The sequence below is a fragment of the Rhineura floridana genome, chromosome 5 (genome assembly GCF_030035675.1).
Source record: "Rhineura floridana isolate rRhiFlo1 chromosome 5, rRhiFlo1.hap2, whole genome shotgun sequence".
In the NCBI taxonomy this organism is placed as follows: Eukaryota; Metazoa; Chordata; class Lepidosauria; order Squamata; family Rhineuridae; genus Rhineura; species Rhineura floridana.
This window is the reverse complement of record NC_084484.1, coordinates 173,443,509-173,466,440: the sequence shown is the minus strand read 5'-3', so window position 1 is coordinate 173,466,440 and position 22,932 is coordinate 173,443,509. Positions and strand designations below refer to the sequence as shown.

General features: G+C 40.0%; 1 protein-coding gene across 3 annotated transcripts in view; it reads left to right on the top strand.

Moving 5' to 3' along the window:
- TMEM135 (transmembrane protein 135) overlaps window positions 1–22,932 on the top strand; it is a 260,384-nt gene that overhangs the window by 217,617 nt on the left and 19,835 nt on the right. For all 3 annotated transcript variants that reach the window (XM_061628891.1, XM_061628890.1, XM_061628889.1), the window contains 3 exons: window positions 10,795–10,836; window positions 11,845–11,991; window positions 16,352–16,421. In XM_061628891.1, the coding sequence (XP_061484875.1) occupies window positions 10,795–10,836; window positions 11,845–11,991; window positions 16,352–16,421 (259 nt within the window). The remainder of the gene's footprint in view (window positions 1–10,794; window positions 10,837–11,844; window positions 11,992–16,351; window positions 16,422–22,932) is intronic.

Below are 22,932 nucleotides of genomic sequence, written 5' to 3'. Positions count from 1 at the left end.
TATTTTGGCATTATGATTGCTTTGTTGTTCTTTTTTAGCTTTACTCTGATTTTCAATACGACCAGTTCATGATCTGTACTGCAGTCTGCTCCTGGTCTTGTTTTTGCAGAAAGTATGCAACTTCTCCATCTTCTGCTACCAATTATATAATCAATTTGATTCCTATATTGGCCATTTGGTGATGTCCACGTGTACAGTCGTCTTTTTGGTTGTTCAAAAAATGTGTTTGCAAGAAACAAATTATTGGCTTCACAGAATTCAATACGTCTTTCTACTGCTTCATTTCTGTCTCCTAAGCCCCATTTCCCCACAATTCCTAATTCTTCTCTGTTCCCTACTTTTGCATTCCAGGCCCCCATGATTATCAGCACATCTTGTTTTGGTGTGTGATCAATTTCTTCCTGTACTTCTGCATAAAATCTCTCCAGTTCCTCTTCTTCTGCGTTTGCCGTCAGAGCACAGACTTGGATGATGGTTATGTTGATAGGTTTCCCATTTAATCTCATAGATATCACTTGCTCAGACCTTGCGTTGTAGCTCCTAATTGCTCTTGCTACAACACTTCTCACTATTAAAGCAACCCCATTTCTTCTTAATTTCTCATTTCCTGCATAAAATATTTTGTAGTTACCTGATTGGAGATGTCCCATTCCTGTCCATTTTAATTCGCTCACGCCAAGTATTGTAATATTGATACGTTCCATTTCTTGCTTGACAATTTCTAACTTTCCCTGGTTCATGCTTCTTACATTCCTTGTTCCTATTGTGTGCGTCGTACAACTCCGGACTCTCCTTTTGCATCTGTGCACATCAGCCTCTGGGCTTCCTTTCGGCTTTGACCCAGCTGCGTCATTAGTCACAGTGCTACTCGTACTTGCCCTTTGTTCTTCCCTAGTAGCTCGGTGAGTGCCTTCTGACCTGGAGGTCTCATCTTCCAGCACTATCTCGTGTTGCATTTTGGATACTCTGTTCATAGGGTTTTCGTGGTAAGATATATTCAGAGGTGGTTTACCATTGCCTTCCTTTGAGTTTGGATGCATCTTAGTCTGGTGTTTCAGCTTTGGCCATTCTGCCTTGGGTGCCCCTGCTAGGAGTCTAGCCTCTTGGTCGAGACTCCTGACGGCTTTGCTGTCAGCTTCTTCAGCACACTCAAACCCCCTCACCACATTAAGGTGTGCATCTGAAGAGGAGGAAAGTGTTATCTACTGTTACTTAATTCATTTGGACTAGTCTGTGGACTGTTTAATGGTTGCTATTTAAAGGTGTTAGACTTATGAGAGTGCTAATCTAAAAATACCTGGCAAAAGCTTGCCTAAAAGATACTTCTTGGCCTTCTTCTGGAAGCTTTGTTATGTAACGCAGGCTGAAAGCTGGGTTTTTAAAAATGAAATGCAATAAAACTGCAAAATAGCACCTTCTTACAGTACCTATAAGAAGCCAGTGAACATCCTGAAATACTAGCATAATGTTACCTCGGCAGTCTGACCTGGTTAGGTGGGAAGGCACCATGTTTTTCACTATTTACCATCCAGAATGCTGTGCAGAGTCAATTACAGTAGTCAAGGATTGACACGGCATAAACATCAAAAGCATGGGTGCTTTATGAATACTGTCAACTCTGGAAAGCACCAGAAAAGTACATGCTTGACCAAACATGTTCAGGACATTTGACACAAGTCATCCTTGTAAAATGCTCTTCGATTTTATCTACTACTTTGTTTAGGTCTTTCCTTAATTTCAAGGTGATGTGTTCCATGGGTTTGTTTTAAAATCATGGGTCTGATATGGAAGCTACATAGTCTACTTTCAATAGAAACAATATTCGTTATCTTACAGTTACTATAACTATGTTTAATTTAAAGCACGTCACATGCGATATACGAGATTTTATAAAAAGCTTTTGCCCTCAAGTCCATTAATGAATACTGTACATGGATTTCACTTGAGCTGAAATAATACCAGTAGTGCTGCACTCTCCCTCCTTCCCTTTCCAAACACTTTTTACATTTAAAAGCAATTCTAAACAGCTCAGTATTTAAAATCTCTAAACGGTGTACAAAAATGTAAACATAAAAGGAATGAAACAATATTATGTAGACAGAGATAAAAACAGATATTGAGTAGTAACAGGGTCCAGTCTTATGGGTCAGGGAAAGCCTGGGTAAAAAAGAGATGTCTTTACTAGATAACTGAAGAAACAATAATCTCCATAGGCAATTAGAGGAAGAAACTAAATCTAAAGTATACTTTGATAGAGAGGGATGGGTGGGAAGATGGCTGAAAAATAATTTCCTTTCAGTCTTGTGAAATTGTCTCAGCCAATTTGCTCTATATGTATCTCATGACCCCTTAATCATTTTAATTAGACAGTAGATTCTGGAATACGCTATAAAACATTTGCATCAGAAAGGGAGCACTTCCGGAAGGATTCTGATAGAAGCATGTGTATTGCTCACAAGTTGGTTGCCAAGTTGAATGTTTCTGGGACAATCCCCTGAAGAGTCTTATTATCTCTTCTTTATTAAATCCTTATTGAAATGCCACATGGACAGCCAACTCTTGACATGTATTTTCAAAGAAATACTCATAAAGCACATTTCCACAATTTAGATTAAAAAAACGTCAGCTATTGGCGTTCACATTTTTACTTATCAGGACAGTTGATGGATTCTGACACTTGCTTTTTTCAGTTTGTATATCTAGGACTTCTGTAATCTGTTTTGATTTTTTTTAAGTGGAAGCAGTGTCTGCCATGATTTAAAGTTTTACTTTATGGCGGAAAGATTCTCTGTGGGAAAAGCTTGAGTTATGTTTCTTTACCTAAAACTGAGGCCTGCCATTCACCCTGTACCCGGTATTCTGACGAATGCCATTTCCTTAGCACTACAGTTATTTTCCATCGTCAAGCAAAAGGAGAAGGAAGCGCTGGGAACAATTACATTGCTCCTGCCTTTCTAGGTACACAGAAAGGCTGCTTTATATTGAGTCAGACAGTTGGTCCCTCTAACTCATTATTGTCTACTCTGACTGGCAGAGGCTCTACAGGGTTTCAAGAAGGGTCTTTTCTCCCCAGCCCTGGATTGCCAGGGATTTAGCCTGGGGCTTTCTGCACGCAAGGCAGATTATCTAACACTGAGCTATGGGCTCTTTGTATTCTGACATATTTTATTTCTGCCATGACTTTATAAAAGCAAACCTCCTACCATTTGGCTATATGATTTTTGAGAAGTTGTGTCTGTTGAGTGATGTCCAGTCTTAGTTATACTCTGAGTAACATAAGTCAATTGATTTCAACGCATGAGTTCTGAGTATGACTTCATTTATTTAACCTGCTCTTCATTAAAAATAATCCCAGAGCGGAATAAAATATGCTATAGAAAACAAAACTCTAAGACATCAACAGAAACAAAAGTCATGGGGCAAAGCATACCCTAGGAACAAGTTAATCAAAGGCCTGAGAGCAAAAACGTCTCTTTTGCAACTGGTGCTGAAAGCCCATCAGGGTTGGCACCTGCTGAACCAGAACATGCGTCCTACCACTGAGCTACAGCCCTGTTTAAAAACGTATCTTTTAAAATTGTTCTTTTCAATTCACTAATGAATGCACAGCATACTAGGGAAGATCCACACCATGCATTTAAAGCACATTCAACATACATTTGCCACCCTGGGCTCCTGCTGGGAGGAAGGGCGGGATATAAATCAAATAATTAATAAATAAATAAATAAAAAGCACATTAATCCCACTACAGAATCCTGGGAACTAGTTTTTTTAAGGGTGGTGGGAACTATTAACTTGGAGGGGGAAACTACACTTCCCAAGATTCTTTAGCAGAAGTCATGTGCTTTAAACGTGAGTTGGATGTGCTTTAAATGTATTATGTGGATCTGCATTACTTCATAAACTTATGCCTATGCATAAATCATTTTAATTAAACTTTAAAATGGAAATAAGCTACAAAGTGTACTGGGTGACCATCGCTCAGCCTAATCTGCCCCTCCGGGTGAAAACAACAGAGGGGGACTATGACCAACCCAAGGAAGAAGGGCACACTTAAAATGTAGAGGAAATAACCATTTGTAAATAATCATTTACAACCATAGTGTGAAATCAGATAAATATCAAGACAAAGTATGAAGAAATATTTATATAAGCATGAATGTCAAAGATATTTATTATTTACACAACCTGTGAAGATATTTATAGTGCAATTTTATGCATGTTTACTCAGAAGCAAGTCCCAATGTATTCAATGGGGCTTACTTAGACAGGGAAGCATGCACAGGACTGCAATTCATTGATAAGGAACTTCACTCACCCAATCCAAAATTCAGAATCATGCCACTTTAAGCTGTTTTGCAACTGTTTTATGTTTTATGGTTATTGGATTTTAAATGGCTTTATTTCTTGTTGTGAGCTGCCTTGGTTTCCAACCCTACCTCACAGAGTTGTTGGAAATATTCCATATACACACACACTGGAGATGTAAAAATACATACACCCATATGATAGTTTATTGTCAAAATCAGTTAGCCATTGCAGAACATTTTTAAAAAAAAATATGCATTAGTTTTCTGCCAAATAAAAGCAGTGACACCTAAGTAAGCCCTGCCTAACTGCTTTGTTTAAAAAAAGGATTGGAGGGGGAAAGAAAGATTTACAACACGATCCTTTCCTATGTGCACTCAAAAGTCCCATTGATTTTCAGCCCAATCCTAACCATGTCTACTCAAAAGTAAGTCCTACTGAATTCATTGAGTTTAACTCCCAGGTATGTGGAGTTAGCATTGCAGCTTTACTCCCAGAAAAAAATCATATTGGAAAGGTTTTCAAAACAGGTTATGAATAAGACAAATAAGCTGCCCTCTTCCACAGTCCAGTAAAATTTAAACTTGTTTGACTCCTTAATTAGAAAAGTATAACACTGCAGCATGTACACTTTTTAAAACTTCTGTTCAAAAATTATTTCAAAGATAAAAAGTATAATATACCATTTTGCAAGTAATTAAAAAACTCTGCATGTATACTTTTATGCCTACTAAGATCCTGCTGTGATGTTCTGTTGTAGTGCAATCCTACCTCAAGTTTACTCAGAAGCAAGTCCCAATCCTGTACAGAGAAAGTACTCTTTATGCTGCTGCAAGCTATATATTTACTGAATTCCTGATGTGAGACAAGCAGGAAAAGGAAAGTGTTCTCAGAACCTGAAATAAGGTTTAGCTATTGCTATTGTCAATCACAACCCTGACTTCACTGGCTAAAAACCTGAAGGGACAGGGATTAGACAGCTGATACTAACAGAAGTTGGGGGGGGGCTGACATTTTGGTTTATATCTTTCGAACCAGATCACCTAGAAACTGATTTTTTTTTTTAAAAAAAAAAAGATAGCTAAGAGTCCAGGGGTTAAGATGACTCGGCCGGAGACCTGGAGAGGACCCCCCAAAACCGGAGTCTCCGGGCGAAAACCGGACACCTGGCAACCCTGGTAGCTGTATACTGCTTGTTATGCTCTGTCCCTCAATTACATGTGATAGGAGTCATGGGAATACTACCAAAATGGCACAGGAAAGTTTCTCTCCCTGTACCACCCAGGAATACTTATTTGTGACATCATCTACTTTATCAGTTCTGCTTTGATGTACTTGGGTCCTATTGATAGTGCGAAAAGTTAGGTATTATAACTAACTGAAGTCCTTCTGGTTTCAGTGGGAACTAAGTACAACTAACATAGCCTGAATCCAATTCATTGTATATAAGAAAGGGGATGTTTACAGTCCTATAAGAAAAGTTTCTTCACCCCTCCCTGCTCATTTTCTTGTAAGTTAACTTTCAATGCTTTAATTTTCATTACATGTGGTGCTTATAATTTTCGTTACATGTGGTGCTTGTTTTTCTAAACTACAGTAATTAAACCTCATCAACGAGGTCCTAGTGGTAAGATCATCAGTCAAACTCTGAATGAGAATCACATGAATGAGAATCACTGAGACGTTTTCAGCAAGAAACACTAATAAAAAAAATTAGAAACCTAATTGGTGACATTTAGTCTTACATTTAGTATGGAGACCTCTTTGCCTTCCCACACAATGGAGGGGGGGTGGGAGAAGATTAGGTATGCCCACATGCACAACCCAAGAATAATTAGCCTTCATTTGTGGCTAGACTCAAATTGAGCAGAAGCTGGTTTTTGTGTAGTTCCTACTTTTGGAAATGTGCATATATAGCCACAGATTCTGTTTTGAATAGAGTTGTCTCTCCCCCCCCCCCCGCTTTTGAGAGCAGAATTTTGCCAGTTTATTGCTTTTCAAATTGTTTTCTACATGATATTGCTTTTGGTGCTAGAGTGTGGACTCAGATGATCTTCAGATTCCTTTGAGTCCTACAACTTTGTGATTCTGTAGATCCCACTGTTTTCCTTCTCTTATTATGGATTGGGGCAGACAGGAAAAAGCATAGCTTCACAGCCCCTGCACTACCCTGGACGTAATGACTCATACGCAGATAAGCTGACCTGCTTGTTAGATGTTTGGGGTACCTTTTCGTGACTCATGAGTTATGTAGCATATAGCTACATTTCACTGCAAAAGTATATTACATGCAAGTGCTTTTCCAAAATTATATGTGGCAAGGAAATCACTTAATTGTAGGCTAGATATTGGCTAACAGAGAACGCCCATGGCATGGAGGAAATTTCTAGCAACTTGATTTGTGTCTCCTTTTAATGATCAGAAGAGAGAACCGCAGAATGTTGAAAATGGTAGGGGCAGTGTGACTTTAACATTGTAGCTCAGCTGAAGATGCAATGATGCCTTTAAGTAAAATTTGCTTGGTAGATTTAAACTGATGCAGAATTGTTACCTCAATATCAATTCCCTAACTTTTTTTCTGTGTTTCTTGAAACATAGAGGGTTATATTTCTAGGCAGCTGCAGCATAATACTTACTGACCAAGTGATTGGGGACTAGGATTTAAACATTTCACCTTGAAGTCTGTGAAGTACACACACTCATAGTGAAGGCCAAATGTCTGATGACTTAAGGAGTGATGGCGATAGCACCAAACAGCTGAGAGTCCAAAATCATGATACAAGCTAATAGCTATGTAAAGGTTGATGGCAACACGTTATGAGCTCAGGGCACATAAAACTCGTGGAAACTGCTCTCAAACCAACTCTCCTATCATGGCTTTTATCTACAATCCTTGGAATTGTGGTTTGACTTTTTGGGGGGGCCTTGTGACGCCCTTCCCTGGCTCTCCCTGTCAGGTTCCTATCTGCTCGTGGCTACTGCCTTTCACTAGGCACCACCAGGGACTCCACCAGTCCAGACTGTCCTTTTTTATGGTTTCTCTCTCCGCTCTAGCACAGATCTCAATAGATCCCCCTGCTAGACAGCACCACCAGTCACATTCTACAACCAATGTTCCCAGAGACCTTGCCTGAGTCTCTCTATCCGGTTACATTCGTGACTGCGTGCCTATGCTGTTCCCAACCCCCTTGTATCAATGCAGATAACTCATAACTCGGGGTTGCTCTGGATACTTATAATGTTATCTTCTCCTCTTCACCGCTGCCACCATTTGTTACTGTTTCCCTTCAGCCTTGGTCATTACCTTACCCTCCCTTCTGGTCTGTGAAACCCCAGCCAAGGATCAGGCCTTCGGTAAACCAAATAGTATTTATTAAATAACATTAATAACAAGATAACTTTGATAATGATCTACAAGCTTATGGTTTCATCTATTACTGTGATATTTGACTTATTACTAATCCGAACTCCACCTCCCTCTTTCTCCACACTCTCCTGACATACACCAACTCACACCCACCTCCCAACTCCACCAAAACAACCCACTAACGTCCACACTAGATTCAACTGTCATCCTTCCATTTATACTCTCAGCCATCCAAACACTCAGCCAATCATCCAGCATTCTACTGCTCATTTACTCCCCCCTCCTCTTTCATTCCACTTACCATGTATCTTCTATACAAGCAGCACTTACCATATATACATTAATACAGGAACATCACAGGCCTCACTCCAGACACCCTTTTTCCATTAAAGGTCCTTTGCTCGCCTTATAAATAAGCTATGTGATGAAAACCTGTGTCATTTTTTGTGAGTGTTCCTGACTTCCTAAGAACTGACATGGTTTTAATGACCTTCCCCAGATCAGATACCCTTGAAGCCCCCTCATTTCAGTTTACATTGAGTTTTAAATTGCATTTCAGTTTTTTAAATGACTTTGTTATCATTTTTATTGTTGTTTTTAGTGTATATTAAAATATTTATTTGTTGTTATATGCCTTCAAGTCAATTACGACTTATGGCAACCCTCTGAATCAGTGACCTCCAAGAGCATCTGTCATGAACCACCCTGTTCAGACCTTGTAAGTTCAGGTCTGTGGCTTCCTTTATGGAATCAATCCATCACTTGTCTGGCCTTCCTCTTTTTCTACTCCCTTCTGTTTTCCCCAGCATTATTGTCTTTTCTAATGAATCATGTCTTCTCATTATGTGCCCAAAGTATGATAACCTCAGTTTCATCATTTTAGCTTCTAGTGATAGTTCTGGTTTAATTTGTTCTAACACCCAGTTATTGGTCTTTTTCGCAGTCCATGGCATGCTCTAACACCACATTTCAAATGAGTCGATTTTTCTCTTATCCGCTTTTTTCACTGTCCAACTTTCATGGGGAAACGATAGAAACGTCATTCAAAACCACAATCCATTAATGTTTGCTTTGTTTCATTTCTTGCATTGTGAGAACTTTTACTGTACAAAAGCAAATTAAATAACAACAACAACAATGCATATTTCGATTTGTGGCTGAAACCAGTGCTGTTTTTTGTGCCACTGTCCCCAGACACATAACACAGACAATCTGACATGAGTTTAGAGGGTCATCCCACATCTTATGCATACGTCACATTAAAAGTGTTCAGTTAATTATTAAAACTAATAATAAATTGGATTATATGGCAAATGGTTCTCATTAATAGCTTGCTGATTACCCATGCCTCTGGTAGGTGACTCTTATGAAAGCACTTTCATGACCTTTTTCTAGCTAAGGTTCCCCAGATAAGGTTCACAAAACACACACACTGCTACCTGTGCTCCATGCATAGGCTACAACTATTACTGATAATGGTGTCAGCCTGAGCTCACTGAATTCATTAAGTGAGTGCATTGTGCACAGTGCTTACAGACTTTGTGTACACACACACACACACAGACAGACACACCAGCCTTACTTGTTGACAGTTACTTTTGTATCACTTAGACAGTTTTACATGCCCTATAAAAGTTTCCTTTAGCTAGGCATTCATGTACCACATCTGTGATATTTTAATAGTACTTTGAATGCTCTTGGTATGAAGTAAAAACATCATCTTCTTGACTTAACCAGTCTCCATAGCATTTATTATGTCCAAAATTAATGTGTACCTTGTCCATTTAAATAGCTACTGCTTTTGTGACCTTTAAAGGGGAAAGCTCTATCTGGCCTCATCTTTAATGTACATTTAAGGCACTATAAAACACCTTAAACTGCCATGGCTCCCCTCAAAGATTCCTGGGAAGTGTAGTTTGTTAAGAGTGTTGAGTCTTGTTGAAAATGGAAATGGCCTGCCTTCAAGTCGATCCTGACTTATGGCTACTCTATGAATAGGGATTTCATGGTAAGTGGTATTCAGAGGGGGTTTACCATTGCCTCCCTCTGAGGCTAGTCCTCCCCAGCTGTCTAGGGCCTGCTCAGCTTGCCACAGCTGCACAAGCCAGCCCCTTCCTTGTCCACATCTGCCAGCTGGGGAGCAACTGGGCTCCTTGGGACTATGCAGCTTGCCCACGGCTGCACAGGTGGCAGGGCATGTAACCCCTGAGCCACTCACTGTGGGGTGATCTTTAGCTGGCCCTTTACTCCCAGGAGACACAAGCGAGGATTTGAACTCACAGACTCTGGACTCCCAGCCATGCTGTCCTCCCCACTGTGCTATACCAGCTCTGTTAGGAGGGCCCTATTCCCCTCATAGAGCTACAATTTCTAGAGTGGTTTAACAATGAACCCCCTTTGCAGGGAACTCTGGGAATTGTAGCACTATTGTGGGAATAGGGGTCTCCTAATAAGACTCGATACCCTTAACAAATTATAGTTTCCAGTATTCTTTGAGGGAAGCCATGGTAGTTAAAGTGATATAATAGTGCTTTAAACATACAGTGGATATGAAGTCTTTGAAACATATTTGCACCATTCATAACTGAAGTGGTGGTCATGAACTCTCGTATCCACACTCAGCTATGATATATCTTATAAAAAACTGCCCTTGGTGCTTGACCACTATGAAACTCTGTCGTGTTCTTCTTTGTTAGCAGAAAATTTACTTGTTTGGTTAAAGTCTTGGCATTTACAACTGACCTTTGAAGTACTGCTCATCAGGGACATCTGCTGGCAGAATGGTAGAACTTCCTGGCAAGTGTTGAAATGGAAACCAAATGATCTTTTTTCCATTGTTGGACTTGAGGCGCTTCTTTCTTTTGCCAGCGCTCGCATAAGATGCTTTTTTGTCATCTGGAGGGAATTCTGCTTACTTCAGTTTACGTTGCACATGTTCTCATGAAATTTGCCAAGGCAACAGAATTAATTACGTGTATGGACTTTTTAGCTCTGAACCTCAACCAAGTGACTGGGGCCCTGTATAAAACAGGTTGTAAGACTCTCTGTTGTAGGACTGCTCTGTAAGCTTGGGTACTACCAAATCAGCCACACCCAAAATGCTTGGTTTGTATTTCAGGTGCAAGGATGGCTTGAAAGGATTTACATTTTCAGCGCTAAAGTAAGTAAACCAAACAAGTGTTATTTCTTCTTAGCCCAAAGCTATCAGACCAGAATGAGTGAAATGTGGTGTAAATGTAGGGGGAGGATACTGAAAATATATGAAATGGCATGCGAGAAACTATTTTTTTATTTAAAATATTTCTATCCCACCCTTCTACCCTATAATAGGGCACTCAGGACAGCTTACAAAAATAAAATCAAACACATACATAATAGAATTGTAAAAAATAAAATCATAAAAACATTAAAATAAATTAAAATACATAAAATACAATACACACACACACACACACACATATATATAGGGAGTGGTACTAAAGGGGACTACAAGGGTAAAATTTAACATAGAAGGCATAAAATCAGTGCTCTACCTTCAGTCCCTCCCAAAGGTTCTCCAGAACACATTTTCAGAAGTCTCCGGAAAACCATCAGGGAGGGAGCAGAGCAGGCTTCTTGGGGTAGGGTGTTCCAAAGCTTGGGGGCCACAGCTGAAAAGGCTCCTTCCTGTGTGCCTGTCAGTCTAATGTCTTTCACTCCAGGCACGCAGAGGAGACCAGAGGCAGATGAACTAGTTTTTGCTTATTTAAAAAAATATACTATTTCCACTGCTCTTTAATCTCTTTTTTTATATATATTTAGAAGACAAGGTACATAAATTATTTTTATGTTCTGGACAGTGATTTTGCTGTTGACCAAGGGTGCAATCCAACTTGCATTTATGCCTGGCTGAGGCGAGTTGGATGTGGTGGATCTTCAGCTGAGCCAGTTGGATCCCTCAGTCGGGCTCAGGTGGGACCCAGCTACCTCCCTATTTCAAGGAATCGACCCCAACCATGAAATTCTTCCAGCAATATGCTAATATTTAAAAACTTAAAATATTCAGACATTAGATATCCTGCCCTTTAGGCCAGCCAGAGGCAGCTGCACCTCGTTGTTTGAAAAAGCGTTGCAGAAATCAAATACTTCTCGACGGTGTGGTTTTTCTTTTTCTTCTCTTTTCTTCCAGGTTCATTGTAGGAAAAGAAGAAATTCCCACACATTCTTTTGCACCAGAAGCAACGTTTGTAAGGACAGGGAGAAAAATGACACACTGCGAAGAAATAACACAGCAAATGAACATGGTTGCTGTAACAAAGAAACTTGTGGATAAAGTGTGAGTTTAAACTTACATCTGTTTGTTTTTCTTGTACCGGTTTTATATGTGTGCTCTGTCTTTCAGAATTATAACTTTATTACAGCATGTTTATTTTACATCAGTCACTATATTTATGCTGACTAAACAAAGAAATGACAACACAACAAATGAGGCCTTGCCTTCCCAGGAGTAAGGAGAGTGACTGACAATTCAGCTAGATAAGTGACTAATAAGTCGAATAAATAAAAAGTGAAATGAGACATTTGTAGATTTCCTGGAGAAATTTTAAGTAGCTAATACTTGAAAATATTACTAATAGATCAATGGTTTGGGGGCTTTTAAAAATAAAATTGTTGTCATTTTGTTTTATTAATATTATTTATTTCATTTGTTGGTCGTCTCATACCCAGCGGTCTCTAGACAACTAACAAATATTTTAAAACATACAATATAACACAAATGTAAAAACATACAATATAAAACTTAAAATCCACACAAAAGAAACTAAGTCCAACTTGCATTTATTCCGGGCGTAGGGGAATCAGATGCAGCAGATCGCCAACTGAGTCCCGGCTCAGCTGGGCTGCACCAGCATAAGTCCCCCAGCTAGGCCTCAGCCTGGGCTCAGCCGGCACCAGCGTAAGTGAAGCTGATGCAAGTCCTGAAAAGGGGGCATTCTGGGGGCATGTCAGGGGGATGTCAGGGGAGGGATCGAGGTGAGGGGACTTAGGCCACATCCAACTTGTGTTCAGAGTGCTCCAGCACGTCCCAGTTGAGGCAAAAGTTACAATGGGAAAAAGGTCAGCCTAAGAAAATTAATACAATAGAAGTCAGTGGAGAGGGCTTATTCCCTGGTAGGAGTATTTGGGAGAGCAGGATTTTACTTTCTGGTTTCTGCACACAGCTCTCGGCTGGGCTGGTGTTCAGCCAACCCAAAAGCTCCTGAACAGCAATTGGATGCCATGGAACTTTATGCCAGCTTCTCTTACGCCAGTTTCCCCTGAGTTGGATCACCATGTAAGAAAGTACACCTCAAAGGCCTGATTGAAAAGGAAGGTTTTTGCCTGGCGCCTAAAGACAGATAAAGAAGGCTCCAGGCATGCCTCCCTTGAGAGAGCATTCCACAGCTGAAGCGCCACTAGTGAAAAAGCCTGCTCTTTTATAATTGTACTTTGTTGTAGTGTGTTTATTTTTATTTATTTAAAATCTTTTTATATTGCCTTTCATATCTCCTATTTCAAATCTCATTAAAAATACAACAAGAAAACCATATATAAAAAACAGTAAAATATCCAGCTTGAGGCAGATTTAAACCAGTTGGTATTAAAAGCCAAAGAAGGCCTAGGAGAAAAGATAGACCTTCAGCAGGTGCCTAAATGACAGCAGCATAAATATTGTATTCAGCTTCAAAGATTGTCAAGCAGGCTATAAACACGAGATAAATAAATGTGAGGGCTGGTGATCTGGTGGCAAGGGAAGGTAGGCAGCAACAAGCAGATTCAGGAGTAAGTGGAATAGATCACTCTGGGCACAGGGCGGTCCAATATATGATGAGTCTCTCTTACTGAGGGCCACATCTGAATTCAAATCAAAATTTAGTTCTACCTCCACTCAACTGGTAGCTGCAACACTGCCCACTACCATCAACATTAGTGGCTCTGAAGTGGAGCAGAGAACGTGCCAACACTGGCAAGCTACCATAGTGGCATAGAGAGTAAGATGCCTGCGTTCTACTGCTGGGATCCTTTCTTCGTCCCCTGGGCCCGGCCTTTTTAATATGATCTATAGACTTCCATGATGTTACAAGGAACAGCCTGTAAAGCAGGAGGTGGGGAACCTTTGGCCCTCCAGATGTTGCTGAACTACAACTCCCATCATCCCTGGCCATTGCTGTGAAGTATATGGAGTGGGAGTGGCCAAGAGTTCTATTATCAGGAGACTTGATCTGAAGAGCTCACTTTGGTATATGCTGGATTAGTCCAGGATAATTTTATCTGAGATACACACAAGGTATATTGAAAGTTAGCAGCACAATGTCAGTAGCCCCACTAATGAAACTGCTCACTCCAAGGCTTTCAAGAAGAGGCTTGAATGATCAAAAAATAAGAAAAATGACCTTCCTTTGGTATTTCTAACATCCCACTTGCATATGCCCAAAAAACCATTGAGTTCTTAATCCTAATCCTCTATCAAGTTTCTTTCCCATATGTTTCCTTTCAGATAAAACTAAGTCTGAACGTCTGTAACTTGATCACATCCTCATTACGTTTTTTTCCTATGCAAACTGACCTAATGGATGATTTATGACTTATATGCTTTTGCAGTGCAAAATTCAAAGCTTCCAAAAATATTTGGCACAATACAAACATTGAATAAAGTTATTTTGTGCTCAAACCACAAATACTTCACTACAGTAAAATCTAATTTCTAGAACCAGCATCAAATTGATTTTCTTGTAAGCCCACTAGATATGTCTTAACAACTGGACAGCCCTCCCCAAAGCATTTATCTTTTTCAAATCCTCTGCATGTCAGACGGCTATTGGAGATCAGTTTTCATGTGCATTGCAGCTATGTGCAAATTCTACTGTGGTAGATCTCCAAATTAAAATTAATACTCTTCACCACCCACAAGACTTCAGTTTTCATGAGCATTACAGCTATGTGCAAATTCTACTGGGGTAGAAGTCTTGTGGGTGGTGAAGAGTATTAATTTTGGTGGGCTGGACAAACCTTCCCCTAAACCCAGTGGGAGGAACATACAGCCATCCAGTCATCTGTGTGTCCCATTCTGTAGTCTTCCCACCAGTATTCCATACTCTACCACTTGCTACAATTCTGGTTGCATCATAGAGCACATCTGCGTGTGATGACATTTCATAAAAATAAATGAATGCCATAAGTCTTAATCAACTTGAAGGCACAGAACAACAACAAGTGTGTTAAGGGTTATGTGTGTCTGTAGGCTTCATTGGACCTTTACCTGTTCATACTGCTGTTGTATGGTCTGTGACCAGGTTTGTGTTGTCAGAGTGAGGTTTTTGTGGAAAGGTACATGCCTGCTTTTTTCAAAAACACTTCACATATTTCCACATCTGTACAAAGTTGGTGAGTTTAGAACATGGGAAGCTGTAGTTAAAAGGGCCCACAAATGCAATTGCAATGTTCTTCATCCCTCCACCTTCTTACAACATGTGGGGCTTTTTATTTTAGAGAAAAGGTAAGAGGGAACATTAACAGAGGTGATTAAATTATGTGTGGTATGGAGAAAGTGGACAGAGAAAGATTCCCCCCTCTCACTAGAACTTGGGGATATCCAATGAAGAAGAATGTTGGAAGATTCGGGACAGACAAAGGAGGACTTCTAAACACAGCACATAGCTGAACTATGGAATTTGCTCCTGTAAGACATAGGCCACCAACTTGTTTGGTTTAAAAAGAGAATTAAACAATGGAGAATATGGTTACCATTGGCTACTATGCTCAGTGTCTGTTCTGCCTCCACCTTCAGAGGCAGTATGCCTTTGAATGCCAGTTGTTGGGAGTCACAGGTAGGGAGAGTGCTTTTGCACGCAGGTCCTGCTTTTTGGCTTCCCATCGGCATTTGGTTGGCCACTGTGAGAACAAGATGCTAGATTAATGGGCCTTCGCCCTGATCCAGCTGCACTCTTCTTATGCCCCAGTGACTGTCCCTTCGCTGCTCAGTGGCTTCATGCTGCTCTTTGAATGTCCCAAGCCACAGGGCAAAGTCAGAAAGTCAGATAAGGTGTGAATGTCATCTCTGACTTTGTTTTGTGTAAAACACACACAGCCAGAGATGATGAAATCCTGACTCTTCCCCAAGTTCCAGGTTTGGGCACTAGCTTCCTTCCTGGTGCAAGTAGCAACTTGGGTGTGTGTATGCTATTTTAAGTTGAACTATGGAAAAAGAAAAGAGAATGAAACTTCTTTTCACCTGTACTGTGGTCCCAATCCAGATTGGCTGTTTCTGAAAAAAGAACTCCATGCATGCAAATGTGAATACTCATTTACTGTCATGTGTAGTCTGCCTCTACACGTGAATTCATGGCAAAGGAAAGATATGAACAGAGGATTTCCTGGTTTGCAATTCAATCTCTTAGCTGTGTCACGTTAGCTCTCCCTAGAACAAAGGTCTTTCCTTTATTTGCACAGGATACGTAAGTACTTTTTACTATTTTTTTTTTATGCTTGTAAGCAGTGTAAAGAAATTGAATTTTGCACTGGACAAAGAAAAATAAATAGTGAGAGAACATTCTGTAAAGTTTGGTGGAAGTGGAACGTTTGCAGCTTTGGTATGCAAAAGGCAACTTAAACAGTTGATAATACTGATACAGGTTTTTGGTTTGTTTGTTTTTCAGATGTAAATATGGGCCAAGGCACAGATGCTGTAAACATTATGAAGATAATTGCATCTCATATTGTGTTAAAGTGAGTGGCAAAAAATAACATAATTCATTGACAGAAGACTCTTTTAAGCTAGAAAAAGTTTATATAAGTCGCAAGTAGGGATGTAATCGAGTTGAAGGCACATAACAGCAACAACAAGGGATGGAAGAGAATTTTGTTTGGTCCACACATTTGTAAGCAAACTGAACTAATTTGTACCTCCCAGCTTAATATATCAATTGGAACATAATTATCCTGATTTTGTACTTCTCCAAATGCTGCAATACAGTTCTTGGCTCAAACCCCGCCACCAAATGTGATTAAAAAGTGTTTATTGTACAATAAGATATGTTTAGAAATACATGCATTGAGATAAAGGGTTGTTTATTAATTAATTAATCTAAGTTATTCATGTCCATTAATTTCAAAGGATCTATTCTGAGTAAGGCAAACACTGCATACAACCCAAAGTAATCAGCACAAAGGATGGTTTTTAAATATATAATTAAATATGTATTTTATCACAAAAGACATATTTAGTGATAAAATATATATTACACTTTTAAATATGAATTTCTGTACTGTTCTTTCTAAAAAAATCTGAAGATTAATGGGGAAATGGACAGAAAAGATTTATGAATAAACATATGCAAAATTGAAATGGACCAGAAATGGAGTGATCCATCCAGCCATAGTCACAAGACATTTTCCAGTTCTGGGTCCTGGGTGTGTATGTATTTGCTTATGTGCCTAGAAAAGAGTTTAGTGGCTTAGTGTGTCTGGCTTTGTGTCACCATTATTGTTGTTGTTGTTGTCTGCTCTTCACTAGTAGGTCCCAGGATGGGTTACAGAAATTTAAAATACAATATTAAAAACAATTAAAGCACATTACATTTACAGGAATAGGGTGGGTCCTGAAAACTTGCCTCTTAAGTGCCAAAGGCCAGAGTATGGGCTCCTGCTGGGGGAAAGGGCGGGATATAAATCAAATAATAAACAAACAAACACAAATAAATAAAATATAGCAAAGGTACCACCACAACTCTGAAGGGTGGGAATTCCACAACTAAGGGGCTGCCACAGAGAAATCACTCTCCCGGGCCATTATCCCTCAAACTTTTGAAGGCGATGGAACTACCAAGAAGGCCCCCTCTGCCGATTTAACACCCAAGAGGGGTCTGTAGGGAAGGAGGCAATCTTTCACATATTTGGGGCCTAAGTCATTTGGGGGGCTGTAGTGTTCAGTGTGTGTGTATGTGAATGTGAGAGAGAAGGAGGGGGTGGGGTTGCATTTTCTTTGTGTGATGTGATGTTCATCTTTGGTGTCTGTGCTGTGTAATCTACAGGGTATCTAGGTATTTATTCATTATTTGGTTTATATCCCACCCTTCCTTCCAGCAGGAGCCCAGGGCGGCAAACAAAAATGCTAAAAACACTTTAAAACATCATAAAAACAGACCTTAAAATACATTAAAACAAAGCAACATTAAAAACATTTTTTTAAAAAAGCTTTAAAAACATCTTTTAAAAAAAAGGGTTAAAATATATTATTTTTAAAAAAACACATATTAACAAGCAATTATAACACAGATGCAGACTGGTAATAGGTTGAATAAACAGAACATCAAGATTTTGCATTTTATTCCTTCATAGTCCGTTCCGTTTACGGTCAATTTAGAGGTGGCTGTGATATGAACTCTTTCTTTTTTTTAAAATGAAGTTTTTGATTCCTGTTGTAATATGGTTAGAACAGACCCGTGAGCTTCATAAATGCTAGCAGACACTGATGAATTGATGCAAAGTAAGGTGCTTCTGTCTGGCTGTCAGTCTCCCTGGTTCAAGACACCTGGTGAGATTTTTTCCAATGAGCTGGTTGCTCTAAGAGCTGGTTCACACTGTATATTTTACGTTCTTTCAAAACTTCTCCTCCTCAACTCTGAAGAATGAGACCTTCAACAGCTCCTAGCCACAGTAACTGAATAAAATAATTATGTACAGAGATAGTATCGCACTGAGGACAAACAGCATCCCTTTCGTGCCCTGTTCATGAGCGCTCAGCGCCACTTGCCTGGCTGCTGTTGCAAACAGAATGCTGGACCTTTCATGTGGTCCAGCAAGGCAATCCTTATGTTCTAGCATTAAAAGCATTAAAAAGAGAGCGCAAAGAGGATCACAGAGCTCCAGTCTGCGAAGGCTTCTGTGCTTCGTTGTTCGTGATTAACTCATTTAAAAAGATCTTCAGGAGATGTGCACATCACCAAGGTTCTCTTTACGCTGTAACCACCGTTGTCTTGCAGGTTGAAGAAGTGTTTGTTTAAGGTCTGTGGTAAGCTCTTAAAGTGCGTGAAAAGCAAGGCTCTCAAAGCCTTGGCGGATTTAATTGCGAATGGAACTGTGTAACAGATCCCACTTGCAGCCGTTTCACCAGCTCAAGTCTTGGGAATGTGCTGTGCTCGGCAGCTCAAGCAGCGGCGGCAGCACCCATGCAGCCGTGCCTCTAGCAAATTGGGGTGTTTTTGCTTGTTGCTTTACTCTGAGCCTGTGAATGTATTTTAAGGGTAACGGGAGAAGTCCACAGTTGTTGCGCGAAGGGAGGGCAGTCCATGTCCACTGATATAAATTATCCTCCCACGGAATATAATAATCAGTGAGGGGTTTCTTTCCTATGGAAGAGTGGGGAGATTGTTTTGGCTGGAGCTGGGCCTGCACAGGTGGAAGCACCTGCTTACATTTCCTTTGGTAGGGACTCCAGTAGGTTTTTGTTTTTAGCATTTCAAAAGTAGTGTGTATGAGGTAAAGCAGCTTTTCTGGGATGTGACTGCTTTTTATTGGCCGTGATATTTCTCCCATTCAGATGTTCATAGTTAATTGTTATGGCTTTCCAGCAGCGAGTGTGAAAATCAACATGTGAAAGAGAAGGTGCAGCTTGACAGTCTGCATATTTTGGCTCAGTGTCATGCTTGTGCTTTCTGCAGGTTTCATGTCTCAGTGTCTCACCATGTATTGTAGCCAGCTGGCTCGCAACATGACCCAACTCGGTAAAGCTGTTTTAAGCACACATTTGGGGGCCCGTGGAGGCATAGGGTTGTATTCAACTAACAGCAGACCTGCTGAAATGAATGAACATCAGTTAGTCATGTTTATTAACTTCAGTGGGTCTGGTCTGAGTAAGACGAACATTGGATACCACCCAGTAACGTAAGTTTTAGTACCTTGTTGAACATAGCAAACCTTGCAGGATAATCAGAATAGACATTGCAACTTTAATACTGTTGAGACAAGGTGTGTGTTAGCATGCTCACACATGCAGGAGTTTGCATATTATGGGTTGTATCCAGCTGAGTTCTATTCAGAGTAGACCTATTGAGATTGATGGATATGACTAGCTTAGGTCCATTAATTTCAGTGAGTCTCCTCTGAGTAGAGGTTAGCTGGCTACAGCCATATGCTTTTACCTGTGGCACAGAGGGAGAATAAAAGCTATTGAAGGACATAAGACTTACTCATGCTCTCAGGCTACCTAAAGCTCTCAGGATCCTTTAACTAGAGGTTAGATCCAATTAATTGCTGTGTGGGGGTGGGGGAAGAAATGTTCCTGTACACCAAGGTGCCCTTCTGCAGATTCCTGGGCTATGGTCTTGTCCTCAAAATTATTTATCTGTTTTCCAACATGTTTCAGGCTGATATTTTTAGTAAGCTTACCTATTTGTAAGCTTGGCATTTTTTCCCACTATGTCACATATCAATATTATATCTGCCAGTGAGCAGAGAAGGATGCATTCTGTGTGTTTGGTTACCATATGCTAAGAATTAACACATAAGCAGGCACACAGCCTCAGCGGAGAAAATGGGCTGCTGAGCCAACCTAACTTTAAAGAACTTGGTGTCATGCCATGTTTTTGAAATAGGCTTCGCCAGCCTAGTGCCCTTCAGATGTTTTGGTCTAACGTTCCCATCAGCCCCAACCAGCACGGGCAAGGGTGATGGGAGTGGTGTCCGAAACATCTGGAGGGCATCAGAATGGGGAAGATTTCTTTTAAAGGGTATTTCGGTGTTTATGAACAGTTAGAGCTCTAAATTACAGTGCCAGTCACCTGCCACGCTGTCATAGTTCCAACACCTTATCAGTTTTCAGTGCTCATGAACTAGCAGGATCAGTAAGTTGCCTGTGCAAGAACTCAGTAACAGTAGCACTAAATCCCTGCAACTGTGCTTTGTACATTGAGCAGTTCCTGTCACACTTTGAGTTTTCCTGCTACTGTCATCATTGAGGGCAACTTTTGGAAGCACTCCTGGCTTTGCATGCCGGTAGATTTGAGAACACATACTGTATATTCAGGAACAGAGTTCTGTAAGCTCCCAAGACATGTCAGAGTTAATTGGAAAAGGGTGGTAAGGCACAACACAGAGATAGCCTTGCCATGGTAATCCATGCTCTGGTAACCCTCCAATTGAGTTACTGTAATATGCTGTATGTGGGGCTGCCCTTGAAGGTGATCTAGAAGCTGCAGCTATTGCAGAATGCAGCTACCAAGTGTTAAATAACTGTTGTAAGCCAGCTATAATCATGTAACATTGGTCCTGAAAGATCTGTAATGGCTTTCTGATGCTTCTGAGCTATATTCCAGATGCCAGTGATTACTGATAAATCCCTAAATAACTTGGGACCTAAATAGTTGGAACCTAAAAATACCTCCGCTGTACCAACCTGCCAATGCATTAAGATCCTCAGAACAGGCCCTTCTTGGCATCTTGTTGCCAAGTGAGGTACATGATGCAATCTTGTGGGAAAGGGCCTTTGTGGTGGTGCCCCTTCCTGTGGAATTCCCTCCCCTCAAAGGTACATTTGGCATTGTCTTTGCATTCATTTCAGTACCCACTAAAAATGTATTTATTTGTTCAAGCTTTTACTGGTTATTAATTTAGTAGCTTCAGTTTGGAAGGATGAAGCCTGCTCTGCTATTGTAAATATTGTTGTTTTAACTGTTGTGTTTTTATGTGCTGTCATTGAATTGTGCAATAGATTTGATTGTTGGTGTTAATTTCATTATTTCATTGTACATAAACTGCCCTAAAATTGATTGTGATGAAAGCTAGACTAGAAAAGTTATAAATAAATTTAAGAAGTGTAATTTCTGCTTTTCAAAAGTTTCCCTTTTAACTTCTGATTGGGTAGTGGTAATTTTCATGTAATTCTGTTGTTCCCAATCAAAACAAAAGGCCATTTAGCATGTAGTTTATATTTATAATTATTTGTTTAACAGAATTTCATAATTGTAAAATTGCTTAATGCTGAAAACTTTTAAGCAGTTAATATCTATTTTCTAATTTTCTAATTAGTCACTAAACATTCTTGCTTGATAGGAGAGAGAATCAATAAGTGCGGCTGTTGATGGTTTGAGGTAGTTGTAATCTGTGCATTGACTCAAGTCCTGCATAAGACTTAAAGTCTTTCACTTGAACAGTCTTAACTGGTTTGAATTTCACTGCACTTGCATATTTCAAGAAATGACTGCCGTCATAGCTATCAGTGCTCATGGGCCCATTTAATCACACCCAAAATTCTTATACACTGAGCAAGTAAAATGATATTCACTCAGCAAACAGCACTATAAATATGTCATTGAGATTTTTTTAAAAACGATATCTTTAAAATAGAAAGGAACCTCCATCTCTTGTAGTAACAGAACTGGTAGATGTCTGTTTCCTAAGAAGTCAGTGCCAAGTGTTCAGCAAGCAATATGATCAGGCATTAATCTCTTTGCATGTAGGTGAACTGCCGATTAGCTTGAATGGTGGTTCACTGATACAGGATTCAAGTTGCCAGGTAAACTGGAAATTAGATAGGCCCTTTTATGTTTTTCATCCCATTTGGAAGCTGATGCAGTGATAATCCTGCCAGTTGCTTGATCTTCGTTAAGGAATATAGAGAACCAGACCCAGCATAATTTGTTCCTCCTTTCTTTTAGAAAACAAATACCTCCTTCCTCGTAGCCAAATTTATTTCAATTGTTATAGCAACATTGATGCTACCCGTGCTTAGGGATAATCAGGATTCCTGCTTAACCTAGGATTTGAGGCTCGGATGCTAGATAAGAAACCTCTATCATCTGTTTCCTAGGTTTGTCTAGCTCAATTTCAAAACTGCTGCAGTTCCTTTGTATTATATTACAGAAGCTGGGCCAGGCTAAAGAAGAATGAGCACTGCCATTGTTGCCATAGATGATCATGTTTTATATTACTTAAAACAGAAGCAAAATTCTGTTATTGGGGTATTTTTTTCCTAGCTTGATACATGCGATTGGAGATTTTTAAGAGAGTCACTAGTATTGTTGAGATTTTCCGAAGGATGTCTCTGGACAAAATCAGCAGGAGCTGTCTTCTAAGGAAGAACCTACATGGTTTTCTATTTTTTATTATGAAGGGTGTGTAGCTTTTACGTGCGCGGACACACACACACCTGGAATGTTCGTTTCCCACCAAACATCATCATAGTGCTTATGTCCTGCTTATGAGCTTCCCGTAGGCGTCTGGTTGACCACGGTGAGAACAC